The sequence below is a fragment of the Lepidochelys olivacea genome (assembly GCF_965140295.1).
Source record: "Lepidochelys olivacea isolate rLepOli2 genome assembly, chromosome: 7".
In the NCBI taxonomy this organism is placed as follows: domain Eukaryota; kingdom Metazoa; phylum Chordata; order Testudines; family Cheloniidae; genus Lepidochelys; species Lepidochelys olivacea.
The window spans coordinates 91,040,762-91,068,586 of NC_140417.1; the positions used below are offsets into that span (position 1 = coordinate 91,040,762).

At 41.8% G+C, this 27,825-nt stretch overlaps 1 protein-coding gene across 1 annotated transcript in view; it reads left to right on the forward strand.

The window, feature by feature from the left end:
• The window catches only part of PTEN (phosphatase and tensin homolog), a gene marked incomplete at its 5' end in the record, with an annotated part of 90,980 nt that overhangs the window by 49,740 nt on the left and 13,415 nt on the right, over positions 1–27,825 (forward strand). Inside the window, 3 exons of the mRNA XM_084633019.1 lie at positions 4,138–4,181; positions 8,667–8,905; positions 27,046–27,187. Coding sequence (XP_084489145.1) covers positions 4,138–4,181; positions 8,667–8,905; positions 27,046–27,187 — 425 coding nt within the window. The remainder of the gene's footprint in view (positions 1–4,137; positions 4,182–8,666; positions 8,906–27,045; positions 27,188–27,825) is intronic.

Consider the following 27,825-nt stretch of genomic DNA (forward strand, 5'->3'; position numbering starts at 1 on the left):
CCTGGATACTGAAATCACAGTAATCCAGTAGAAGTCCCAAAAGCTATTTGAAATACTAAGCTTTACAACCATTGCTAGGAACACCCTCCCAATCAATGAGGGCATACTTGAGCTGTCAAAGGTATTATGGCAGACCTTGACAGCTTTGCCCTATACATGTATATGAGTGGAAAGGAGATACTGGGTGATTTCAGAAGGCTTTGAACACTTCTAAACTCTGGGGTCTCTGGTGGTATCAGCAGTACAAGAAAAGTCTGGGCCCACAAAAGACATGTAAAAGAAAAGGACTTTAAAAAAACAAAAAACAAAACAAACCCCAAAAAACCCCTCCAAATCCAAAAACCTGTACCTCTTCAGACACAACACGTATTCTTCCACCTCATTGCAGCTCTGCACTGTGAACTACCAAGCCCTGTTCACAAAATGTAACTTCCTTAGCTGGGAAAGATAAATTATTTCTGTCTGAAATTCTCCAGGAGAAAGGGGTGGAACTGAAATGGATTATAAAAGGGCTAGGTGGTGGTCAGAACAGCATTGCAAATGACCATGGATGTGTCCAAATATGGTTTGAGATCAGTCACCATGGCTGTCACCATGAAGAAAACCTTATGATTGCTAGTATCAGTCATTCTAAAATGGCTGCTAGCATTCAGGCTTCCCAAAAGAGGTGCAAGCCACCAGAGAGGGACTTGCCTTTTGGGGGGGGAGCTCTTTTAGGCGCAGAACAGACAAAGCACTCCATTTAATGAAGGACTCCTGGGCCACATTAAGCTTCGTAGGGATCTGTACGCTAGCTTCTATCAAACAATACAAATAGTAAGCTCAGCAAGAGGCACCTTCCTTCTCCTAGAGCAGACAACCTAACTATCTGCCAAGTAAAAGACCATTATACTAGAGGAGCTGCCTGTTGTAGTCCTTTGGTTTAGTTCTAGTATAACAGGCAAATCGGTATTGATCACCAACAGCTACCCTGTTCATTTCCACACCGTATTCCCTACCTGTCCCCTTCCCCGTTCCTCAAGAGACTTTTCATGAGAGCCTATTCAAAAAACAAAAAAGTTGGCCTTTTTGCTTCATCTAGGAGCAGAGCAGGAGATACCTCAGAAGTAGAGGAAGAGACTCACTTTTGGTACTTCCTTATCCTGAAGAGGAAAGGGATCCTATCCTTGACCTGAGGAGACTGAACAGATATATATGCTGCCTCAGATTCAGGATGGTAACCCTTGCCTCCATCATCTCATCTTTTCAGACTCAAGACTGAATCTGGCTGTCCTCACAAGACATGTACTTCCACATAGCTATCAGCCTGGCCCACAGGAAGTCCTTGAGGTTCACAGTGGGGCCAAATCACTACTAGTACAAGGTACTGCCATTCAGACTCTACATGGTATCGAGAATCTCCACAGAATACCTAGTGGATGTTGGTCGTGGAGAAGACAGGATCTGAGAAGACAAGATCCACGTTTACTCTTACACTTGGTTGATCAGAAGCAGATCCCAGCAGGAGACAGCAACAAGCCTAGAATATATACATGCACGTGCTTTCTCTCCCCCTTTTTGCGTGACTTAGATCTCATGGTGAGCTTTGAAAAAACTCTCATCCCATCACAGATTATAGAGTTTGTAGGAGCTATGATCTGTTCCAAGCCAGAGAGAGCATATCTGCACAAAGACAAGTACCTATTTTTGTGAGGGCTGCTACCAAGATAAAATAAAACCAGCCTATGACCTACAGGCTTGCCTTGGGGTATTGGACCACTTGTTGGCCTGTGTATACATGACAGTACTTGTCAGATTTCACCTGTGGCCCTTATAATTCTGGCTCAGATCAGTCTACTCTGCCAAAACTCCAGAAGGTCTGAGTACCACCTCATGTTCTTGCAGAACTTGGATGTTAGAACCCAAGAACATGTAGGGGCATAGTACTGTTCTGTAGCTCCCTCCCTGACTAGAACACTAATCATGGGTATTTAAGCGACAGCTTGGGAAACCCAGCGGGACCACCTGCAAGTACAATGGTGTTGGTCCCCATGAGACCTGAGACTTAACTCAGAGCCATCATATTAGGTATGAATGACATAGAGGCTGTCCTTCAAAATTCCAGTGCAGCTCCTGACAGACTGCCTCAGCAGTGCACTATATGAACAAGCCATGAATTGCCAACTCCTCACCCTTCTGTAAGTCATCAATACAAGATCACCCTGATGGCTCTCCACAACTAAAGTGTCCACAACAGTCTGGTGGATTTCTTCAGTAAACAGTAACAATCGTAAGTGGTCACTGAAGAGGTCCATCATAGAACAGATACTTCGTTGTTGGGGGAGAGAACTGTTTGTCGCCAAGGACAACACCAAGTGTCAGAACTTTTGTTCCAGAGGATCCATGAGCTTGCGGTCTTTGCCAGACATCTTCATTCTGAGTGGAATTGAGGTGTGCCTTTTCTTTGATTCTCCTGGTCCCCCACGGTGATATCTGAAATCAAATGAGAGAACTATCATCATTTGCGTAGTCCCCTACTGGCGAGGGTAGTTTTGGCTGACAGATGTGCTACAGATGTCTGTTCAGTTGCTTGCTCGGTTCCCAGATTGCCTGGACTTGATATTGCAGTGCCACAGTCATATACTTCAGACCTGAAGTTACTACGTCTGACAGACTGGATGTTGGCTGGCTAAGTACCATGGATAGCAAGTTCAGGGTATCCTTCTACAAAGCAAGATGACCTCTACCAGAAACACTTACTTGTCTTAAGGTTTTTGATGTGTGGCCCAACATAGCTTTCACCCTTCAGGCTATACCATCAAAGATCCTCTACCCTTTGCTGTGTACCTTTTTAAAATGCTGTGGCCTAGAGTTCAGTTCCATTAAGGTCCCCCTTGCCTCAATCTCTGCTACCCATCCACCGGTACAGTTATGCTTGGTCATCCTCTTGAGTCATGGTCATGGGCCATCTCTTTTGAACCTATCAGAATGCTCTTTCCTTCATCTCACTCTGAAGACTTTATTCCTACTTGCTGTATTCCTTTGGTTAGGAGAGCAACTCTGAACACTTATGGCTGATTCTTCCTATATAATCTTTCATAGAGACAAGGTGGTGTTGAAAGTTTACGCAAAGTTCATCCCCAAAATGGCCTCCAATTCAGATGCAACTCAATTAACTAACCTTTTTTCCAAAGTCCCACTCTACACTGGAAGAGAAGTTACACACTGGATGTTTCCAGAGCATTGTTTTACTACATCGATTGTCTGCCCACTTATTTCTGTCAATAACTGGCTATTCCAAAGGCCAAGCCATTTCAGCTCAGAGAATGTCTGTGTATTTCATATTTTCAGTTGGCTGGTATGTGTGTCTTTCACAGCATCAGGGCTCAGTCCACCAAAGCTCAAGTGACATTCTCCACCTGCTTCAGAAGTGTGCCAGTTTTTGAAACGTGCAAGGCAGTGACATAGAGTAACCACTGATCTTCACCAAATATTTGTGCATTGGACTTAGCCACAAGGGCATATGCCAAGTTCAGGACAGCATGATTCAACTGATGCAGCTGGTACTCTCTATCTCACCCTCCAGAAGGAGTACTACTTACCTGTCACCTGCAGTGAGATCCACACTGACATGCTTGAACAGTTTTTCTTACCCTGCAGTTCTTCGAGATGAGGATGTCTGTATGAACCCTATAATCCATCCTCCTTCCCTGCTTTCAGTGTCTTCAGCTAACGCAAGTTTCAAAATGTGAGGCAGCTGAAGGAGAGTCACAGCCACTCTGTCCTTTATGCCCTTGTACGGGAGCAAAAGAGAACCGGGTGCATGCATGACCTTGATGAACACAGCTATTCCAAAAAGTCTGATCTTGCTCATGAAGCATATGCATACTTCAAGGGAGATTTACACTGACTACAGTATCTCAAAGAACCACAGTTACTGTGGGGTAACCATTGTTTCAGCAAGATCTTTTAAGTTTGCCATATTCTGAATTTCATGGATCAAGTTTAGCTGTGGTGTTGAGCTATAAAAGTGATGTGAATGTAGGGTGTGTTTTGGGGGGGGGAGGCTTTCATATGCTGATCCTTACATACCAAAGTGTGATAGAACCTTAGACTTACCTAATGTACTTATGTTGAACTTTAATCTTTTCTTTTTAGATGTGCTGAAAGACATTATGACACCGCCAAATTTAACTGCAGAGGTATGTTTGTGCTGCCTAGGATCTAGGCTATTAGCTTTTTTCCCCCCTCCAATTTCTCCTTTTATTTTTCTGAACTAAGGAACAAAATAAAACTGTCAAATATTAATATAGTGTTTAGGGGAAGAGAGAAGAACAGTATTAGCTTAAGATTCCTTCATGAGACGTTTCAGAGTAACAGCCATGTTAGTCTGTATTCGCAAAAAGCAAAAGAGTACTTGTGGCACCTTAGAGACTAACCAATTTATTTGAGCATAAGCTTTTGTGAGCTACAGCTCTGCATCCGATGAAGTGAGCTGTAGCTCATGAAAGCTTGTGCTCAAATAAATTGGTTAGTCTCTAAGGTGCCACAAGTACTCCTTTTCTTCATGAGAAGCTTACTGTGGTGCTTGACACTGCGTAGAAAGTATATTCTTAGCAATTATCTATGAAGGGCTAACGACACAAATAGTTAAAATTTCAGTGTGTACGCCTGAGATTGACTCAAAGCTAATTTTAAAACAAACTATGAAGTACTCCATTTAATTTGATCAACACTTAATTCCCCAAAAATGGGGACTTTTATGGAAATTGGGAGACGGGTCCTTTCTTATATACAAGAGTCCATAGAATGAAAATGGAGAATACTAGGTTAAGCCATGCTTATTGGTCAGAAGGTACATAACTACGCTGCAGTAAATAACCCGTGGCACCAAGTCACACAGCCCAGGTCAGCTGACTTTGGTTTGCAGGGCTTGGGCTGCGAGGCTAAAAATTGCAGTGTAAACGTTCCTGCTTGGGCTGGAGCCTGGGCTCTGAGACCCTCTTCTCCCCCCTCGCCCAGCCCCAGTGGGGTTTGAGTCTGGGCTCTAGCCTGAGCCCGAAAGTCTATGCAGCAATTCTTAACCCTGCAACCCGAGCCTCATCAGCCCGAGTCAGCTGTCTTGGGCCAGCCACAGCCATGCCGTTAGTCTTTTATTGCAGTGTAGATGTATCCACAGGCAAATTTGCTAGAAAGTTGTGGAATCAAGGCTTCCCCTGCATAAGGAATTGAAACTACATCACACTTCAGTATTCTGTCTTTGTTTAAATGGGGCTGCTCAGTGTCACTCTGACTTGGAGCTTTTCCACTTACTGAGGAGATGTTTTGGGTGCTACTGAGAATTCTGCCTCTTGACCCGCAGTTAACTAAAGTCTTTTGGCAGGACATCTGCTGAAAGTAAATTAATGTTGCTGCTTCATGTCTGCACTTTTCTCCAGTGGTGGCTCTAGATTCCTGCATGGTAGTACTGGCAGAGGAATGTCTCTGGACACAGTGCATTAGTAGTTCACTTTCATACCATGATTCAGAATGGGTGGATAGATAAACAGAGGCTCTTCAGTATGGATGATCTAAGAGTGTCTGAAGGAGCTTGCTTTGCTTCAGATGGAGCTCTAAAGGGAAGCACCTCCAGCATGTTATCTAACAGAGTGGATTTTAGCATTAATGGGCCATGCTACAGCTGTAATCCTTGGGACTCCAGTCTAAATTCACTAGGCTCTCCAGTGCCCTTTTTCTTATCTAGTCAGTGGTATAGTCTCCTTCAGTATTTGTTCAAAATTTTCCAAAGTGTGGGGTGTGTGCCCCAACTGAGGAGCATGGACAGAACTCTCAATCATTTTCCTGAGTCTGTTTAAATGTTTTTAGTAGAAGCTAAATCTCTAGCTGTTATGGTTGCAAAGGAAACCTTCAAAACACAATCAGAGGTTAACTGATTCTACAGTATCTGCCAGGGTTTACAGAGAGGTAGAAAACAATAGATTAGCGGTTTAAACTGCCCCATTCATTTCAATGGGTGTTAACTCAGATGTCAGTTATGATGCTTTAAATGTCATCATTCTTAACTATTTCACTGTTTGTCAAAGCATGTATGTAAAGAGAGGAAGCATCCTATTAAGATCAATTCCAGGACTTCCAAGAGTAGGAGGGAGAGATGCATAAATGAAGTTGTGTGGGCCTTTAACAACACATGACCAGATGTCATGATTGCTTTCTTTTTTATTTTTCATTATGAAGAAGGAGCTTAGATTTCAGAAATCACTGATTTACTGAAATCCTTTTAGTCTAGAATATGACGAAGTGTCCTTAACACAGTTGAATGTGTATGTATCATCCCAATTGCTCTATTCTGCCTTAGCTGAGGTTGCTCAGAGTTGCATTACTTTTTGTATTTTTGTCTTTCCTTTCATCACAAAAACAATAGTCCACCTTTGATATCTGAGAAAGTGACTCTTAAACTCCCCTTTTATACACCTTGCCTGCCCCGAGGAGAAGAGGAAGCTTTAGTAATTAAGGCACTCAGAAATGAGAAGTGATTTTGGGTGCCCAACATGAAGCATCTCTAAGGTGTCTGATATTCAGAGGGTGGGTTGTCAGCCAAATCAAGTATCTTCCTTGTGGGGCAAACTAAGTCCAAAACAAAATGAAAAACTATCCAGAACAAGACCATGACCCTCTGTGGACCATAGCCCTTTGCCTAGGGTTTGTGTAACCTTTAAGCCTTTCCTCTCAGGATTCTCTCCCCTTATTTCAGAGATCAAGCTGTTTTTCACCTGTCTTATGCTTCAGCTTCCCTCAGTTCATGCCAGTGTGTAGGGATTTTCCCACAATCTTTAGGTAGGTGGTATAGAGGAGCCTGGGTCCTCCCAACTACTTCAGGATCTAGCCCTTGCCCTGGGTCCCTGAACAGGGAAATCACCTGGCCATCCCAAACTCTAGACTGTTTTGCTCCACTTTTCCTAGGGCCATTTTATACATTTCCCTAACTCACTTAAGTGTTCTGTGGAAGCTTCAGCTGAGCCCTTCCTAGGCCCATTGTTCCTTCTCGACAAGGAACCATGACAGCCTTGATTCAGATCTAGTCCCTGGAAAGCTTCCACAACAAGCTGCTTTTCTTTTGGAACTTTCTTCCAGGACTTCCTCTGTGACTCCCTCTCTGGAGGGAACCTTGGCTGGTTCCCATCTAAAATGGAATCTACCTCCAAATTTTGGTGGCAATATTCTGAGAGATATCTCAGAATATTGTCTCCCTTATCAGTGCCATGTTGGTAGTGGCTAAAGGACTGCTTCAGTTTCCTTCTATACAGCTGTCTAAAGGGTCTAAGACTGTAATCTTCACCTGGAGGTGGCCATTTTAGGAATACTTGCTCTTCCATGTGAAAGGAACCATGGTGGTGCATTTTTATATTGGAGTAGTTTGCAAGACTAGCACTCATTTTTGCTGCCTTGATGGAATCTGAATGTAGTTGTGAAGTGTCTTGGATCCTCCTTTTAAAGCCATGTCAAACTTGGTTCATTTTTGTCAGTTATTTGGGGTTTTTTTGCTCTTCCAGAGGACCAAGTGAATGGCCTGTGCTGTGAGCCTATAAGCCGTCCTTGCAGTTTTTTCCAGACAAAATGGTACTCTGCACTGCACCAGAATTTTCTGCTAAAATAATCTCATGATTCAACCATAATAGTCATCTCTCTTCTGCTCTCATGACCTAAACTGTCTCTTCCAAAGGAATTTACATAACCTGAATGTATGGCAAGCCAGTAAAAAAGACTTTCCCAAAATTGGATGCTTTATTCATTCTTTGTTGGCCAAAAACTAGAGAGAGCGCTTCTAAGGTGACAATTTCTGACTAGATCTGAGTGGCGATTTGTGCAGGAGCCGGTCTGTCCTCAAAGTCAGTGAGGGAACCTGTTGGGCAGAGAAAATACAGCTTTGTGTGACTAAATATACTGAGCAGCAATATGGGTATTATCTATTTTTGCTTGACACTGTAAGATAAGTGTGTTTTGTTTTTTGGATGCTGCAGTCTCCTGGTTATCACTTATTTCTCTTCTGTTTTCAGAGTCGTCCCCTCCTCTTCCCAATTCTAAGTAGTTGCCATCTGATATTGATGTATATGAGTAAAGAAGAAAAATGGTTGTTTTTTTAAAAGTAAAACCCAGACATTTCAAAGGCCTGGGTGTGTGTGTTTTTTTGTTTACAGTTAGCAGTTATGGTTACGTATTACGCATATTTTAGAGTCTCTTGGACCTAATTACGTGAACATGACCAGTTCAGTCCCTGGGTGAATTGTAATATCTTCAAATGAGGCAATTCTGCTGATCAGTGGGCATGGCTTAACCCTATATTCTTGTAACAATAGGTTCTGGTATAAGATCACTTCTGGAATGATGGATTGTTATAAGACAAATTGTCAGATATGAGCAAAATTGCTCTATTGAGTAAGACATTGTGTGAAGAATTGGGAATTTGCTGGAATTTGAGGGGCCAAGCTATTGGCATGTGCTCCACATCTTGTATACCACCTTTCTGGAATTGATCATTACAGTACTTGTCAGACCACTAAACCTATTCAGTTACTTCTTTAGACTGTTAATTACATGATATGCATTTTGTAAAGTTAACCTCTCTGATTAAACTAGTTAAAATGCATTAAATTTGAGACTTCATTGTAAATCTTATCTTCCTATCACAGTTGCACAGTATCCTTTTGAAGACCATAACCCACCACAGCTAGAGCTTATCAAACCTTTTTGTGAAGATCTTGACCAATGGCTGAGTGAAGATGACAATCATGTTGCAGCAATCCACTGTAAAGCTGGAAAGGGACGAACTGGTGTAATGATTTGTGCATATTTGTTACATCGAGGCAAGTTTTTAAAGGCTCAAGAAGCTCTAGATTTTTATGGGGAAGTAAGGACCAGAGACAAGAAGGTGAGTTATTGTACTGTGCTTTTTTACACCCTATCACCCATTCCTTGGTACTTTTTCTAATTAAGATAAATTTAGATGGGATAGGCTTCCAACAGAAGGTATGATTGTGTTTGACTTACTAGTTTAACTTTCAGTTTAAAGAAACGACACCATCCGTGTTTTTGATTAGATTCTATTAAAACTTGTCTCTTCCTTGTTTCTCTTATGTCCAAGAAGATTCTAAATATTTATGCTAGCCATAGGAATTTCAGACCACCTCTTCAAAGGGTGTTTTACTTCATATTACATCAAGTTGGTGGTGCATGGTGAATTTTCCCATTCACCTATACGGACAGCAGCTTCAACCAACTGAAAGATAGGACTATTGTAGTTTTGGTCCCTTTAGTGGATGAGCTGTCCAGCTCCTCTATTGCCTTTATTCTTCTGTATTCTTCTGAGGCATTCTGCTACTCCTTTACTTCAGGTACTTGCTAAGGCTGAAATGCGATGAGCCACTGTAATGTATCTGGATTGCCTTAACTATTCAGCAGAACTTTCTGCTTCCACTTTACTTGGCTTCTGTTCTGCAGGGATGAAACTTTCAGGGTAATAGGCAAGGCAGAAGCTGCCGTCAGCATCCCTTTATAGCATGCCTTCATTGAGAGCATCACCTTTTCAGTTCCTATACCAGCCTCTCAATCAGAGGAATCTGTCAGTCCCTGAACTGAGAATGGTAGAAGGCTTTTAGGGCCTTTAACTCCTTGCTAGTAGACTTAGTGGCAGCCCTGCAAAGGCTGTCTGGCACAGGCAGGTCTTCACATGCTGTGGCTACAGCTTGCTGATGGTAACCTCTAGTGCCTCAGAACCTCAGAGTATTATTTTCTCACTTCTGCATCCTAGTCAAAATATTTTCCAGCTACATTGGGGTCTGTCTTTCAAATTCAGATCATCAGTCTCCCTCCTTTTTCCCAATTTCATCTGTAGTGTTACAGCAATTCAGACACCTACATTGGAAAGGACTGGAGTTGGTGTGTGTGTGTCAGCCCCAGCCCTTTTCAGGGTAGGTCTCTTTGAATTGCTCTAGCACTGCACAAAAATTATGTCTGAGAGAGTTGGACTGCATTTAGGTTTTTATACATTTCGTAGCATCTAGATCTCTATACAGGTTGACATGTTGAAAGGCTCTTGGTTGTGGAAGCATCAGTTGAGCAACTGGATAGAAAGGTGGATAGAAAGCTGGCTAGATTGTCGGGCTCAACGGGTAGTGATCAATAGCTCCATGTCTAGTTGGCAGCCAGTATCAAGTGGAGTGCCCCAGGGGTCGGTCCTGGGGCCGGTTTTGTTCAATACCTTCATAAATGATCTGGAGGATGGTGTGGATTGCACCCTCAGCAGGTTTGCAGATGACACTAAACTGGGAGGAGTGGTAGATACACTGGAGGGTAGGGTTAGGATACAGAGGGACCTAGACAAATTGGAGGATTGGGCCAAAAGAAATCTGATGAGGTTCAACAAGGACAAGTGCAGAGTCCTGCACTTAGGACGGAAGAATCCCATCCACCGCTACAGACTATGGGACCGAATGGCTAGGCAGCAGTTCTGCAGAAAAGGACCTAGGGGTTACAGTGGACAAGAAGGTGGATATGAGTCAACAGTGTGCCCTTGTTGCCAAGAAGGCCAATGGCATTTTGGGATGTATAAGTAGGGGCATTGCCAGCAGATCGAGGGATGTGATCGTTCCTCTCTATTTGACATTGGTGAGGCCTCATCTGGAGTACTGTGTCCAGTTTTGGGCCCCACACTACAAGAAGGATGTGGAAAAATTGGAAAGAGTCCAGCGGTGGGCAACAAAAATGATTAGGGGACTGGAACACATGACTTACGAGGAGAGGCTGAGGGAACTGGGGATGTTTAGTCTACAGAAGAGAAGAATGAGGGGGGATTTGATAGCTGCTTTCAACTACCTGAAAGGGGGTTCCAAAGAGGATGGCTCTAGACTGTTCTCAGTGGTAGCAGATGACAGAACAAGGAGTAATGGTCTCAAGTTGCAGTGGGGGAGATTTAGGTTGGATATTAGAAAAACCTTTTTCACTAGGAGGGTGGTGAAACACTGGAATGCGTTACCTAGGGAGGTGGTGGAATCTCCTTCCCTAGAAGTTTTTAAGGTCAGGCTTGACAAAGCCCTGGCTGGGATGATATAGTTGGGGATCGGTCCTGCTTTGAGCAGGGGGTTGGACTAGATGACCCCCTGAGGTCCCTTCCAACCCTGATACTCTATGATTTCAACTGAAGAGATTGTCTGCTGATATGTTAGAGGGAGCAAATTAAAACGGTCTTATGCAGATAGCCACTTTAGCCAGTCATAAGAGAGATGAGACCATTAGTCCATATATCTCCATACTGACACAGTACTGTACAGAAAAAAAAACTAACAATTTCTATAATTACATGCGTTCTGTGCTGAAAACCAGTCTTTGACAAAATAAATAAATAATGATTAAATGAACTGAGATGAAGAGGCAGATTGATCCTTAAGCAAGATGGTTGTATTTCTCTAGAGTACCCAAGAACAGAGCAATTCTTGAACTTTTGGATGCCTTTAAAACTTTATCCTCCAATTTGAAGACTATGCCAGAATCATAGGACTGGAAGGGACCTCGAGAGGTCTTCTAGTCCAGTTCCCTGCACTCATGGCAGGACTAAGTAGTTATCTAGACCATCCCTTACAGGTGTTTTGTCTAATGTGCTCTTAAAAATCTCCAATGTCTACAGTGTCCCTAGGCAACTTATTCCAGTGCTTAACTACTGACAGGAAGTTTTTTCCCTCCCCAAACTGCCTTTGTTGCAATTTAAGTCCATTGCTTCTTGCCCTATCCTCCATGGTTAAGGAGAACAATTTTTGTCCCTCCTCCTTGTAACAACCTTTTCTCTATTTTAAAACTGTCATGTGCCCCATCGGTTTTCTCTTCTCCAGACTAAACAAACCCAGTTTTTTTCAAATCTACCCTCATTGATCATGTTTTCTAGAGCTTTAATCATTTTTCTTGATCTTCTCTGCACTTCCTTAAATTTGTCCACATCTTTCCTGAAGTGTGGCTTGCAGACTGGACACACTACTCTAGTTGAGGCCTAATCAGCATAGAGCGGAAGAATTACTTTTCATACCTTGCTTACAACACTCCTGCTAATACATCCCAAAATGATGCTTTCTTTTTTTCCAACAGTGTTACACTGTTGACTCATATTTAGCTTGTGATCCACTATGACCTCCAGATCCAGTAGTACTCCTTCCTAGGCAGTCATTTCCCATTTTGTGTGTGTGCAACTGATTGTTCCTTCCTAAGTGTAGAACTTTGCGTTTGTCCTTATTTAATTTCACGCTATTTTCTTCTGACCATTTCTTCAGTTTGTCCAGATCATTTTGAATTTTAATCTTATCCTCCAAAGCACTTGCAACACCTCCCAGCTTAGTATCTGCAAACTTTATAAGTGTACTTTCTATGCCATTATCTAAATCATTGATGAAGATATTGAACAGAACCATACACAGAACTGATCCCTGTGAGACCCCACTTGATATGCCCTTCCAGCTTGACTGGGAAACCCCTGATAACTACACTCGAACGGTTTTTCAACCAGTTGTGCATTTATCTTATAGTAGCTCGATCTAGGTTGTATTTCCTTCGTTTGTTTATGGGAATTTCATTGAGACCGTTTCAAACGCCTTACTAAAGTCAGGGTACACCACATCTACTCATTTCCCTTATCCACAAGACTTGTTACACTGTCAAAGAAAGCTTATTAGGTTGCTTGAACATGATTTGTTCTTGATAAATCCATGCTGACTGTTACTTATCACCTTATCTTCTACGTGTCTACAAATTGATTGCTCTATCTTTCTGGGTACTGAAGTTAAGCGGACTGGTATAATTCCCTGGGTTGTCCTTATTCCTCTCTTTATAGATCGGCATTATATTTGCCCTTTTCTAGTCCTCTGGAATCTCACTCTTCTTCCTTGACTTTTCGAAGATAGTCGCTACTGGCTCAGATATAGCCTCAGTCAGCTCCTTGAGTATTCTAGGATGTATTTCATCAGGCTCTGGTGACATGAAAACATTTAGCTTGTCTAAGTAATTTTTAACTTCTTTCCCTATTTTAGCCTCTGGTCCTACCTCATTTTCAATGGTATTCATTAAGTTAGATGTCCAATTGCTACTAAACGTTTTGGTGACAACTGAAACTAAAGTCATTTAGCACTTTTTGCCATTTCCACATTTTGTTATCTCTCCCCCCCCCCCCCTTCATTTGAGTAATAGGCCTACCCTGTCCTTGGTCTTCCTCTTGCTTCTGATGTATTTGTAGAATGTTTTCTAGTTCCCTTTATGTCTCTAGCTAATTTAATCTCATTTTGTGCCTTGCCCTTTCTAGTGTTGTTCCTACATACTCATGTTTATTTTCATCCTTTGTAATTTGACCCAGCTTCCATTTTTTGTAGGATTCTTAAATTTTGAGTTTCAGATAATTGAAGATGTCCTGGTTCAACCTGGTGGTTTCATACTTCTTATCTTTCCTATGTAGTGGGATAGTTTGCTCTTGTGCCCTTAATTATGTCTCTTTGGAAAAACTGCCAACTCTCTTGAACTGTTTTTTCCATTAGGCTTGCTTCCCATGCGATCTTACCTACGAACTCCCTGAGTTTGCTGAAGTCTACCTTATTGAAATCCATTTTCTTTATTGTGCTGTTTTCACTCCTACTATTCCTTAGAATCATGAACTCATAATTTCATGATTACTTTCACCTAAGCTGCCTTCCTTTTTCAAATTTTCAACTAGTTCATCCCTATTAGTCAAAATCAAATCTGGAACAGCCTCTTCCCTAGTGGCTTTCTTCTCTGTCTGAATAATAAATGGTCTCCAATACATTCCAAGACTGGTTTGATAATCTCTCTCTCGCGCGCGCGCACACACATGGACGTCTGGGTAGTTGACTGTTATGGAGGACATTGTCCTGCTTTGGATGATCTTGTTAGTTTGTAAAAAGATTCATCCACCTCCTCTTTCTTGTTAGGTGGTCTATAGTAGACCCCTACATGACATCACCCTTGTTTTTCACCCCTCTTATCCTTACCCAGAGACTTTCAACAAGTCTGTCTCCTATTTCCATCTCAGCCTCAGTCCAAGTGTATACATTTTTTATGTAGTAGGCAACACCACGTCCCGTTTTTCCCTGCCTGTTGTTCCTGATCTAGCTGTTCCCTTCTATACCAATATTCCAGTCATGTGTATTATCCCACCAAGTCTTTGTGATGCCAGCTGTCAGTTATATTTATTAACTAGGATTTCTAGTTCTTCAAGAGATGTCCCTGTGGGTGCTCCACTCCTGGTGTTGGTGCACCCTTGTGCCTTTGCTCAGAGATTTTTACAGCAGCATTTGCACGGGCCACACATGCACGGTGCCTGCCTCATGCACTGAATGTGCCTCAATTACATGCTTGTGGCCTGGGCTCCTCTGTTCCTTCTCTACCGTCCCCGTCCTGAGACAGAGCTCAGCAGTCTCGCTCAATTATTTCTCACTTTAGATAGTAAGCTAGTTTTTTTTAGTCAGATAAGTTTCATTTCCCCCTTCTCTTTTTTTAAAAAAAAAAAAAATTCCTTCCTAGTTTTTTTTCTGTCTGACAGTTTATACAATGCCTGGCTTGCCATGTTTTAAGACAGGTTTCAGAGTAGCAGCTGTGTTAGTCTGTATCCGCAAAAAGAAAAGGAGGACTTGTGGCACCTTAGACTAACAAATTTATTAGAGCATAAGCTTTCGTGAGCTACAGCTCACTTCATCGTATGCTCTATGTGCAGAGAGGCCATCCCTATCTGATGGCCATTCTCAATGTTAACTGTTCGGGGGAGTCGCACGTTCCCCAAAAATGTGCCCACTGCAATAAACTGAAGGCTAGGGCACAAAAGGATAGAGACCTGAGACTCAAGTTAATTCTAATGGAGAAGTGCCTCACACCTGCCTCTGACCCAGGTCAGAAGTCCTATTTTAGACAGAGCCCTCCTAAGTCCACTCAGTACAAGAAAAGAACAAAAAACAGCTAGCTTCATCACCTCACAGAGACCAGCCAGCATCCAAACAGTCTCCAACCAGGTCTGTTTCGTTGGTGCAGACCGTTCTGCAGCTTAGCACATATGATGCTCTGGGCACCTCTGGCACTGTCTGTACCTCAGTTGCCAGTACGCACTGCTCCGGTGCCGAAGCTACGGGCTTAAAGTTGCCTGCCTCTTCTAATATGGTATCACACAGCACTGCAAAGGAGTCTGTGCCTTCTCAGCTGAGCCCATCTGTGCTGCACGCAAAGATGGTTGCTATCTTGGCACTGACACACCTACCACCTATGACTCCGAATACAGTGCTGCACCAGTCGGCACTGGCTGACCCTACGGCACCGCCATTGCATCCAGTGCTATATATTCTGGCTCCTTCAACCTCGGGACCACAATTTATTCATTCCAGCGATTAGCTAATCTCGCCAACTCCAGATTCCTCATTATTTGGTACCGATCTCTCACCGGACCGTTGGCATGGCACCGACAGCTATCCCCTAATCCCTCTCACTTCCTCCACTTTGTCGTCCTCATCACTAGAAAAGTTTATTCACCATACCATTTCTCCCCACTTCACACTCCTACCTGCATGGGACCATGGAGATCAAGGTCATCATATTCCAGGGACTTACCACCCTGTTATGGACATCTGTGGATGGGACCACCCATGCCCTTCCCCGGACAGTGGCATTATTGGAACCCATAGGGGTCCTACAGCAGGTACCACAGTAGCCAGTATAGCCCACGTAGAGGCGACATTAGGTCTCCTCCTGTACCCGTTCACGCTTCTGCAATGGACGGACAGGAGCAACCTGCAACAGTGCACGCAGACGAGGAGGCACCTGAAGCCACCCCAAACCCTCCTCCACCTCACCAGAAGACTATTATGTCCACACCCCCAGCAACAGTGGATGATTTTACTCGTTTTCAGGACCTCTTCAAAAGAGTGGCTAATGAGCTCAAGATCACTCTGGAGGAGGTATTGGAGACTCAGCATGAGCTGATCGACATATTACAACCTTAGACGTCCTCCAAGATCGCCCTACCTGTTAAGGGAGCCATTATGGACCCTGCCAAGAATATCTGGCAAACCACAGCCAGCAAACCCCCTACCTGCAAAAGGGCAGACTGGAAATACTATGTCTCCTCCTCCTGCTCAGAATTCCTTTTCACACACCCAGCACCAAATTCACTGGCGGTAGAAGCAGCCAACCAAAAGAACAACCAGCAGCATTTCTGGTCCACTCCCTCTGACAAGGACAGCAAAAGAATGGACCTACTCGGCCACAAAGTTTATGCATCATCTTTGCTACAATTTAGAGTGGCAGACTATGCGGCCCTACTGGCCAAATATGATCACTGAAATTACAGGAAACTCATGGACTTTATTAATGACATCCTAGAGGACAAGAGAACAATTCAAAGCAGTAGTCTCTGAAGGGCAGATTATTTCCCGCATTGCATTGCAGGCTGCCTTTGATGCTGTGGACACAGCTGCTGGGTCTACTGCAACAGCCATAGTAATGCACCGGGCTTCATGGTTTACCTCTTCTTCTTTCCCATGCGAGATACAAAACACCATGGAGGATCTCCCCTTTGATGGTGAGAAGTTATTTGCAGCAAAAACCAGTGAGGTGCTGCACACTGTGAAGAATTCCAGAGACACACTCAGATCCCGAGGCATCCATACACCGGCAACTAGAAGAAGATAATACAGGTATCAGTCTTTCCAATGCCCATGACATCCAGCCTATACACAACAGAGGCCATACGACCACCAGCAGCAACGCCACCAGAGACCCAGGCATCAACGACGCCTTATAACCTCAGCACCGTCCCAACCCCCTCCATCTAATAAGCAAATTTGAAGCCTTGGTCCAGGATATAGAAGAGCTCCCACCCATTCCAGCGCTTATATTTCCCATCCAACCCCTTTGGTCACAGTTTACTCCCATTCTACCACAACTGGTGAGTCATCACTATGGACAGATGGGCCCTAGAGGTCATCCGATTGGGCTATTCCACCCCCCCTCCTATCCATACCCCCTACCCTGTCCCTCTTCAGGGACTCCTCTCACGACAACTTGCTCCACCAAGAGGTGCAACATCTTCTACAAATAGGAGCAGTTGCAACAATGCCTGATCAGCACGGGGGAAAGGGTTTTTATTCCCACTACTACTTTTTGAAAAAGAAAAGTGGAGGATGGCGACCCATCCTTGACCTCAGGCGACTCAAGTTCATCAAAAAGCAAAAATTCAAAATGGTTACCCTCACAACCATAATTCCAGCGCTGGAGCAGGGAGATTGGTTTTCAGCCCTTCACCTGTAGGATGCTTATTTTCACATAACTACACACCTCCACCCACAGGTGTTTTCTCAGATTTGTTATGGGCTCAAATCACTACCAATTACAGGGTTCTGCCCTTTGGCTTCTCAACAGCACACCGCATCTTTTCTAAGATTCTCACAATGGCAACGATGCACCTACAGAAAGGAGGAGTCAATTTTTCTTTACTTGGACGATTGCCTGCTCAAGGCACAGACTCTCGGGGAGGCCATGCAAGCCACGCAGATGACCATCCACTGCTTCCAGGGTCTTGGCCTGCAAATAAAATAAATAACAAATGCACATGAACTCTAGTAGTTAAGTAGGAGTTAATAGGTGCTCATCTCGATTCCATCTCTCCCACCTGACAGATTCAACATCATAAAGAATCTTATCGCCAAGTTGCAAAATAGGTCACTGTCCGGGACTGTCTGCAACTTCTCGGCCATATGGCCTCTTGTACTTTTGTGGTCAAAAATTCACACCTCTACATGCGGAGCCTGCAGGGTTGGATGACCACTGTCTACAGACCGCGAACGTGCATGGCCTGAACAGACTTCTGTCCATACCTTCCAAAATCAAGGACTCACTCACATGGTGGACTCTTCCACACAACCTCTGCTCCGGAGTCCCCTTCGTGCAGGAGTCCCCATCTGTTATTACAACGGATGCTTCCCTCCCGGACTGCGGAGCACCCATGACACACCACACCACTCAGGGACTCTAGTCACCTAGAGAAGCTTCACTACACACAAATCTTTTAGAGCTTCGAGTGGCCCGCAATGTCTGCCTCCAATTTCTCCCACACAACCAGAACCAACGTCACCTACATGTTTTATATAAACAGACGAGGAGTTAAATCTCACTTGTTCTGCACAGGGGCTATGAAACTTTGGAATTGGTGCGTCCATCATGATATCCAAATTTCAGCCTCCTATCTATCTGGTTCACTAAACGCCACTGTGGACAAGCTCAGCAGATCTTTTCCCCTAGATCATGAATGGGAGATAAATGATACCATCCTACACAATATATTCAAAATATGGGGCTACCTGCCACTGGATCTTTTTGCAATTCTGACCAACAAAAAATGCCCGGAATTCTGCTCCAGAGCAGGCCTAGGAAAACACTCAATGGGAGACGCATTCATCATCAAATGGAGCGACAATTTCCTATACGCATTCTACCTCATACCACTTTTTCACAAAAAATACAAGCGGAGAGGGCCAGGGTAATACTAATAGCTCCTATGTGGCCCAGACAGGCATGGTACCCATTTTTAATGAGGATGTCAGTTTGCCAATCGGTTCTTCTCTTCTCTCCCCCTGCCATTGCCCCAACCTATTACCACAACACAGGTGTCAACTACACCACCCCAATGTAACGATGCTGCACCTGAAAGCATGGCTCATAAGTGGTTCTCTAATGAGGAACTAGACTGCTCTGAATGGGTACAGAGAGTACTATTACATAGGTGGCATGTGTGGATTGTGTTCTGCTATCTCCAAAAATGGACTAAGTTCACTCACTGGTGCTCCACCAAGCCAACCACTCCTGCTTCCGCTCGTCTTTCACTAATATTAGACTATCTTTTAGAACTTAAACTATCTGGGGTCTCTGCTGCTAGATGTATCTTTATGGAGCTAAAAATTACGGCGTTTCACAATAAGACTGGAGACACTACTATCTTTGCTTATCCCATCACTAAGCAGTTCCTCAAGGGACTCCAGACTGTATACCCGGAGATTAGACCACCCAATCAACCCTGGGATCTACACTTGGTCCTCACATGCTTGAGGCTCTATCCATTTGAGCCACTTGCAACATGCTCCCTCCTACATCTATCCATAAAAACTCTGGTTTTAGTTGCCATTGCATCTTCCAGACTTGTAGGAGAATTGGAGCGCTTATGGCTGGCCCACAGTAGACCATATTTTTTTTAAGGACAAAGTCATGCTTCAAAAGCATCCTAACCTTCTCCTGAAGGTGCATTCTTCCTTCCACCTCAATGAACCTATCCATCTACCGACCTCCTTTCCTAAACCACATGCGAACACTTTTGAATCAGCAGTGCATACACTTGACGTGCGCAGAGCATTGTCCTTTTATTTAGATTGGACTAAGCCCCTTAAGGCTTCCCCTAAACTTTTTCATTTCAATCGCAGAACGATCCAGAGGCTAATCCATGTCTGCGCAGAGACTATCCAATTCAATAGCAAACTGCATCTGCCTGTGCTACCAACTAAAGAAGGTGAATCCTCCAGCTTCTGTTAGAACACGCTCCACCAGTTCTGTGTCAACGTCTGTGGCATTCTTATGTAATATTCCCCTCACAGATATTTGCAAAGCCGCCACCTGAGCTTCAGAGCATACCTTTGCTAAACATTATGCTCTTACTCAGGGACCCCCCTGACTGACATTTGAATAGGCTGAACTGTGCTGTCTACAGCTTTCTTACCAGATGTTAACTCCGTACCTCCTTAAGAGACGCTGCTTTTTCAGTCACCTGGAGTGGAGCACCCACCGGGACATCTCTCGAAGAAGAGGTTACTCACCTGTGCAGTAACGGACGTTCTTCAAGATGAGGCCCTGTGGGTGCTCCACTACCTCCCCCCCCCTCCCCCCCCCGTTTCGGAGTTTGGAGCAGTCTCCATTGTGGAGAAGGAACTGAGGAGCCCAAGCCCCACACGTTGTTGAGGCAGGCACTGTGCAAGTACTGCTGTAAAAGTATCCGAGTGAAAGCACCAAGGGCCGCACCAACACCTGGAGTGGAGCACCCACAGGGACACTCATCTCGAAGAACGTGAGTTACTGCACTGATGAGTAACCTCCTCTTCTACTACTTATTCCCCATGCTTCTCTCATTAAGATACAGATTTGATTTCCCTCCATGTTCTCTCATCTCTTCCTTATCCCTGCTGTAGCTGCCTATGCTCTCCCCAGATTCTGACCCTTCTCCCATGTCTCCATAATGATGACAATGACCAAATCTAGTCCTTTCTCAGCAAACCCCAACATCAATTACCGATTCCAGCTTAGATTTCACTCAACTATAATGAAGGTTTTAACCAATCAATTAATACTAGATAGTCTCTTCCCATCCCCGCCCCGCCACATACATTGGTCTTACTGAGCAAATAGACAAACAATAATTTAACCCTAGACATTTGGACAGCAGAATTAATGGGTATAGTATAGGTCTCTCTGAATGGGAAGATGAGAATGACTTGTATTCTGAAATGATACTTCAGAATGGTCACAATTGAACAAGATCAGATATCTAAACAGTGTACTGACTGTTCCAGCAAAACCTGGCAAAGGTAACTAACAAATATCTGTAGAATAGAGATGACAGTCTGCAAACAATATGAAAAATGTGAATCTTCAGTAGGTTTTATTAATCTCCATTAATAGTCAAATGGGTAGATGCTGATTGTTGAAGCTGTCATCGTACAGTATGTATGATTAAGCACTGTACAGTAGGAAGGTGACCATCTACATATTCTAGGGACAAGCTATGGTTCAGTGTTCTCCTTTGACGGAGAGTAATGATGAAATCCCTATGGAGGTTCTAGTTGGAAAAAAGAAACACTTGTTAATTTGTATTTATTAGTGATATTTTGTTCTGATCTGTTAACTAAATATTCTTGTTACCTCAGATTGCGTGTATGATTTGAGTCAGTCCTTAAGATCCCTGTCTGTTGTCCCACCCTCTGTTTTTTTTTTAAAGGGCCGGGGGCCGGATAATGTTTATCCACACCAAGGATGGTTTTTAGGGTAAATAGTGAGGTCCTCAGATATGTGATTTGAACCATAAGTACATATCAATGTTCTTATGAAAATCATATAACTTTAAACAAAGGGTCAGAGCCCTATTTAAAGTCTCATGGTAAATACCTAAATATCATGTTGATGATGATAGACAGTCTCTGTTCTCTAAGATCTGCTGTCTCCCCTCCACTTTGATCTGATTATTTGCTTGAGGATAATATGCACTAAGTAATTTTAGGAATACTGTTTATAGACAAGTATAATTTTAAAATGTAGTTTCTAAGAGTTTTTGTACTTCCCTGAATGTCCATTATTATAACTTAATGTTGTATTTCAAGTGCTGTTCTTTGAAGATTTATAGTTCCTGATAATTAAAATCCTAAGTGACTTACTGAGAATTGGGCTCAAAAGAACAAACTCTGGCCCAAGACAACCAACTGCCTTTTTCTGTTGGGGCAAAGACCAAAAATTGGCTTTAATTTGATGCTAAATTCTCTCCCCAAAGCAACCCACAATGTGCATATAGCCTGCTTAGAGGGGTTCAAATCCCAGGGGACAGTAACCAGGGAGAGTTTTGAAGTTAACAAGCAAGGCAAATTAATTCTCTCAAGAGTCTTGTGGCACTTAAAGACAATGTAGACAGGAAGTATGAATCCAATTGCAAGAGGAAGTATGACTAATTGAAGAATACAGCTGCCAGTATTTTTATGGCTCACTTTTCCAGTGTGTCTGTATGGAAGAAGTTTCCCAAAGGCCTTTGCAGCACCAGATGGGTAAGAGAAGCTGAGGCTACTCTTGAATTTCCCAGGCAAAGGAACCGTATCTGTCCTACTCTTGGCCAAAATAATGGGAGGACAAGGCAGTTACTACCTCTGGCAGGAGCCATTTCAGATTCTGTCAGTTATCTGGGACAGAACTTTGTTATTAGATACTTTTGGCTCCAAAGACAGTAGAATGTGTCTAAGCCCACTAAAGAAAACTTGATGCCAGAAGTACAGGCTGTCAGCCCTTTCCACCTTGAAGTCAAAGTTTGACTCCCCCCACCCCTCCAAAAAAAATAAAAATAAAAAAATGGACAGACGAAAGATTAGAAGTGAGTGTTTGAAGTATTGGATAGAAGGTAGCACAGTAGTTCTGTTACCCTGGAAAAGAGGTTTATCATGTATCCTCTACTCTTAGACCTAAGATACCCGAATATAATGCTTTCTAAAATTCAGCATAAAAAATGTATTCATACAAACAATACTTTTCAGCATCAATAATTATTTCAGGAGATCTACTTCCTCCTTATTGCAGGTACAAAGAGATTTGGAGTGCTTCAACCAGTGGTTGATCTGGGAATAGCTAGCTTTATTGCACATGGTGATTTTAAGATGGACATTAAAGCACCATTGTGACAGTGAAGCCAGGGAACTTTCCTGCATGTTCCCATAAAAAGAGGCACTGGCATCCACATCTAGTGCCTCCTCAGAGGTGGTTCTGATAGTAGCTATGGCACTACTAGTAGGTTCAGGCTTGGTCCCAGATTGAAGCAACCGTGGCAGTGTTATAGTTTGGGTTGTTTCATACAAGGGCCCCTTTTAACATCTGTCCACGTCTTGATGTTCCTGTCTTTGGAGGAACCGCTCTTTGAGCCAGTGGAGTTGATGTCAAGATTGTTCTGTCTGAATAGATCAATGGGTATGAGTTATGTTCTGAAATGGTGTCTCAGAATGGCTATAATTGGAGATCTGACTTTGTTCAAATCATGTCCATCGTGTCATATCTGAATGATTTATGTCTGACCTAAGAGGCTGATTTAACATATTGTACTCAATATTTGGGTGATATCCTGTGTTTAAAATCTTGCAATGCTTCCAGCTTTTGATGTTGGTAGTGTTACCCCAGTGGAGCATTTACTAGAGGGACAGTGTTAGAAAAAACTTTTGGGTTCTGCTTTTCATGACATACTGTCCATGTTACGGTGCAAAAGTAAAGGGGGAGGGAGCATCAGCACATTTAGAGTCCGCTCAGGAACACCATCCTGGAAGAAATGCTCCATATCCATGTTTTGAAACGTTGGGTCTTTGCATTCAAGTCTCAGTTTATTTTTCCTTCTGGTACTGATGTAGAAAGACCATATCAGTGAATTCAAAACTCTGGCACACGTTTCAGTAGATCTAATTCTGTGGGCATACACTTGCCTAGCATCCATACAATAAGCTAGTCTACTGGGAAAACACCAGCTTCTCTAAGGAATGATATATCAAGGTGGATTAAAAAAATTTTTTAAATCAAATTTTAAAATTTAAATTGGATTTTTTATTTAAATCTTAGTTTATTTTTAAAACTAACTTATTTATAATTAAATTTGAATTGATAACCTATGTTAAGGCTTGAATTTATTGTAATCTGTTAGTCATTTGAATTAATTAAAAATATTTTGTACATATTTGTTGCCAATCTTTAAAGAAAGTCAAACCACTGCATTGGTGTAAGTCACTAGCTAAGCACCTGGTACCAGGGATTGTTGAAGTGCTAAACTAGCTTTTTTTTTATATCAGTAGCCTCATCTGCAGGTGCAAAGAGAATATTTTCTTTTTCAGTTTATTCAACTAGTTCAGCTTGCTCACTAGTTCAATAAAAGTTAAGAAACCATTTGGGAGTTGAAAAGGCAGGAAAGCTTGTTTTCCTCTTCCACTCTCTGAATAAAAACCAGGTGTGAGAGAAGATCTCCTAGTTCTGAAATTTTTGAAGGGCACAGTGACCAGAAACAGTTCAATTCATTCACTACAGATTCTTTTGTTTAATAATTGTTAGTTTTAAATGCAAAACATATTTTTGATAAACATTTTTCTAATGTATCCAGCACATAAAGCTAGTTTTATTTAATTAATAAAAATACTTTTTATGCACTTTTAATTACATTTTAATTTCTAGCCAAATAGAGCTTAACAAAAAATACAAATAAAAATAGTAAATAAGAAATGCTTCATTTACCATGTTCTAACCAACGTAAAAATTTAAGAATCTGAATAAATGGGGGTTAATTACTTAACGGCATAGATGTAGTGTGTTCTCTTGGTTAGCAAACAGAAGCGATAAATTTAGTGCAAAGGCTCTATTTAGTTGCAAATCAACATGTTGTAATTATCAACCTTTCTTTAGGAAAATAACTCAAATACAAATGCAAAATCTATTTAAATCAAGGTTTCCCTGTTTGCTAATTGAAATCATGATTAAAATTAATTCACCCTAATAGATTTCTCCTCTTTTTTGTCATAACTCTTTCTTCAATAAGGATAAGCAGACATACCATGGACTTGATTAAAACTCTCAAGTATTTTTTTTTTCCATAAAACTATACCACTTAAGCAAATCTCTGCTTTTTCCTTCTGCTTTAAGGTCCTCAGGAAAGCAAAAAAATGTGATATTCCACTTTAGCGTAGTGTACCTATCAGTGTGTTTAGGACTAGAGGCATAAAGACCCTGTCCTTTGGAAATAAGAGCCTAGTTGATTTGAGGCATAATTGCTGTCTGTTCTGAAAGCAAATTGGTCATTGTTTCCGAGATGTGCCAAGCTGCCACTTGGCAAGATTGGAGGGTTCACCATCTACTTCAACAAGTGTGTTTCTGCCTAAGTTGATACAGCATTCAGAGTATAAGCTGTTACCATATAACTATTTCTCCCTCAATCTGGTCTTAATGTCAGCAGACTTGGTAAGGATTGGAGAGATTCCTGTACAAAGTGTGTGTTCCAGAGTGGAGATGTTATAAGTAGAAGAGGAAACTTTTTCCTATCTGTATCTGTTTTCCTATGTAGCTCCCCCCTTCTGAAGTCCTGTCAAGCTGCACGTTAGTCATTTTTAGGCTAAGGGCTATGTTTCTGAATTTAAACAAAGTCCAGATTTGTATTAGGAAAATACTTAAGCTCCTTTAAGAAATGGATCTGCTGAAGCAGCTGTTGAGATGATGCCCGAAGTCAAAACCTTTTCATCAGACTGAGTTGTCTGACAGCTACTTGTAGACATCCATTGTACAGGTACCATAGGGGAAAAAAACTATTGTATGTAATACAGAAACATTTCGAGTTGTAAAAGGCCTTATTTTTGCTGCATTTTTATAAAGGCAAAAATTAAGGCTGTCAAACAATTAAAAAAATCATGATTGTGGTTTTAATCACACTATTAAACAATAATAGAATACCATTTATTTAAATATTTTTGAATGTTTCATACATTTTCAAATATATTTCAATTACAACACAATACAAAGTGTACAGTACTCACTTTATATTTTTCTTACAAATATTTGCACTTTAAAATAAAGAAATATTTTTCAATTTACCTCATACAATTACTGTAGTGCAATCTCTTTATTGTGAAAGTGCAACTTACAAATGTAGAATTTTTTTTTGTATAACTGCACTCAAAAACAACAGTGTGAAACTTCAAAGATTACAAGTCCACTTAGTCCTACTTCTTGTTCAGCCAATCGCTAAGACAAACACCTTTGTTTACATTTATGGGAGGTCATGCTGCCCGCTTCTTATTTACAATGTCACCTGAAAGTGAGAACAGGCATTCGCATGGCACTGTTGTAGCTGGCATTGCAAGGTATTTACGTGCCAGATATGCTAAACATTTGAATGCCCCTTCATGCTTTGAACACCATTCCAGAGGACATGCTTCTCTGCTGCTGATGGCTTCTGTTCAGTACTGATCCAAAGTAGTATGGACTGACGCATGTTCATTTTCATCATCTGAGTCAGATGCCACCGAAGAATGTTGATGATCTCATATTGGTACCTTCTTTTGCGTTTTGTCAAATCTGCAATTAAAGTATTGTATTGAATCTGTATACTGAATCTGTATACTGTAAGTTACATACTATATTGTAGATTGTTTTGAACTGTATAATTCTCGAGGAAAAATACTGACCATGTTTTGTCACTAATTTTGTTCTGAAAATAACAAATAAGCCAGGATATTTTTTGATTAACTTATTGCTGCATTCAAATTGTAAAATAGTTAAATCAGTTTAGGGAAGTTATTCTTCAACTGTAGTTTCTCAAAACAAGTATTTAATGCAGTGTAGTTGAACAATCTTATAGTGTGACAGGGAGTTGGGCTAGCTGGCCTAATCTAATAGATCTTTCCACTTCTAATTTCTGTGAAACCTCTAGCAATGGGTTTCATAATGGAAATAGTAGTAGCACTATAATTTTATAGGTGGTGTTAGCAAGCATGGCTACAACATAATACAGACTTGAAATCTTGTAGGAGCATAAATCCTGTAAAGACTTTTTAAAAATACAGGTGGTTCATATGTCCTTCTTACGAAATATATGCTGCTACTAATTGAAATCTGTTTTTCTAAAAAGCAACGTCATGTTGTAGATTGCTTTGTGGACCTTAAAGCCTTTTGAGTTTTTGTATTAATTTAGTATATAAAATTGAGGGTAGCATTCCATAATACTTTTTGCCTCGTATCACCTGTAGAACTTATATGTACATGAGTTGAAAAATCCTTTAGCACAATGTAAGAGAAGCTGGACCCTGTGCTGTTATGCTGTTTCGCTGCCTCTCCTGTGGTCTGCCTGCATTTGAAGATTTTGCAGGAAAGGTAAAGCAAGTGTGTGGCTGTGTGTGGAAAGAGGGGAAAAAAAATGTATAGAGGAAGCCTTCACCTCTCCTTATCCCTCACCCCAAACCAGGAAATTGCTTTCGAGGCAGTTTTTCCCCTTGGCTAGTGGGTTTAGGCTTTGGACTAACGGGTTTGAGGTAACTTTTTTCCAGCCCCTGATTTCCAGCAATGAAGATGGTATTACCACTAAAATGCATAAATGTTGAACTTGTGTCCACTGTGACTTTATACTTAGAACTGATTTTATTAGCTTGACTTTAGTTACAGGCAGGAACCACTTAATGTGAATACTAATTAATGGTTTGGATTGTTTTTGAAGTTTGGCTTCTCTTTATTTAGGGAGTAACTATTCCCAGTCAGAGACGCTATGTATATTACTATAGTTACCTGTTAAAGAATCACCTGGATTATAGACCAGTGGCACTGCTGTTTCATAAGATGATGTTTGAAACAATTCCAATGTTCAGTGGCGGAACTTGCAGTAAGTACCCTTTACTCCATATTAATGGATCTTATCTTCTAAAATGTATAGGTAATTGAATTTGTGTATAGTTACTTATGTAGCTCCTTGCGATTGAGGCAACATACTAAAGCCATTACATAGCAGGACCAACTTACCTTTTTAAGCCGTAAGATGTCTTAGCAGTATAAAGAATCCTGTTTAGAGTCTTGGACTCTGTTGGGCTCAAATCCTGTCAGGAGGGGGCTATGGACTCTTTCATCCTTGTAAGACTTCTGTGTAGCCTGTGTGGGATTTAACAAACCTTACAAACAGGTGCTGTTTCATTAAACTTTAAATTGGGAAACATTTAAAGTGGTTGAGAAGTTAAAAGTACATTTGTTTGGTTATTCAAAAGTCAGTTAAAAACACAGCAACATTATTGAAATAATACTGCTGAAAAATAGTTTTGGTTCTGTGAGTGGTACATAGACTCTCAAAGGCAACAAAATCCCCATGATTGTTGAACCAACTCATGACTTTTTTTTAATCATTGGACTCTAAAATACGTGATTCTGCTGGATATGTTATGTCTATATGCTTCTTTCTGAAGGAAAGTCTTATTTCAGAGGCTTATAAAGTAACATATCTAGCTCGATGTAAGTCTGTCTGGTTTGCGA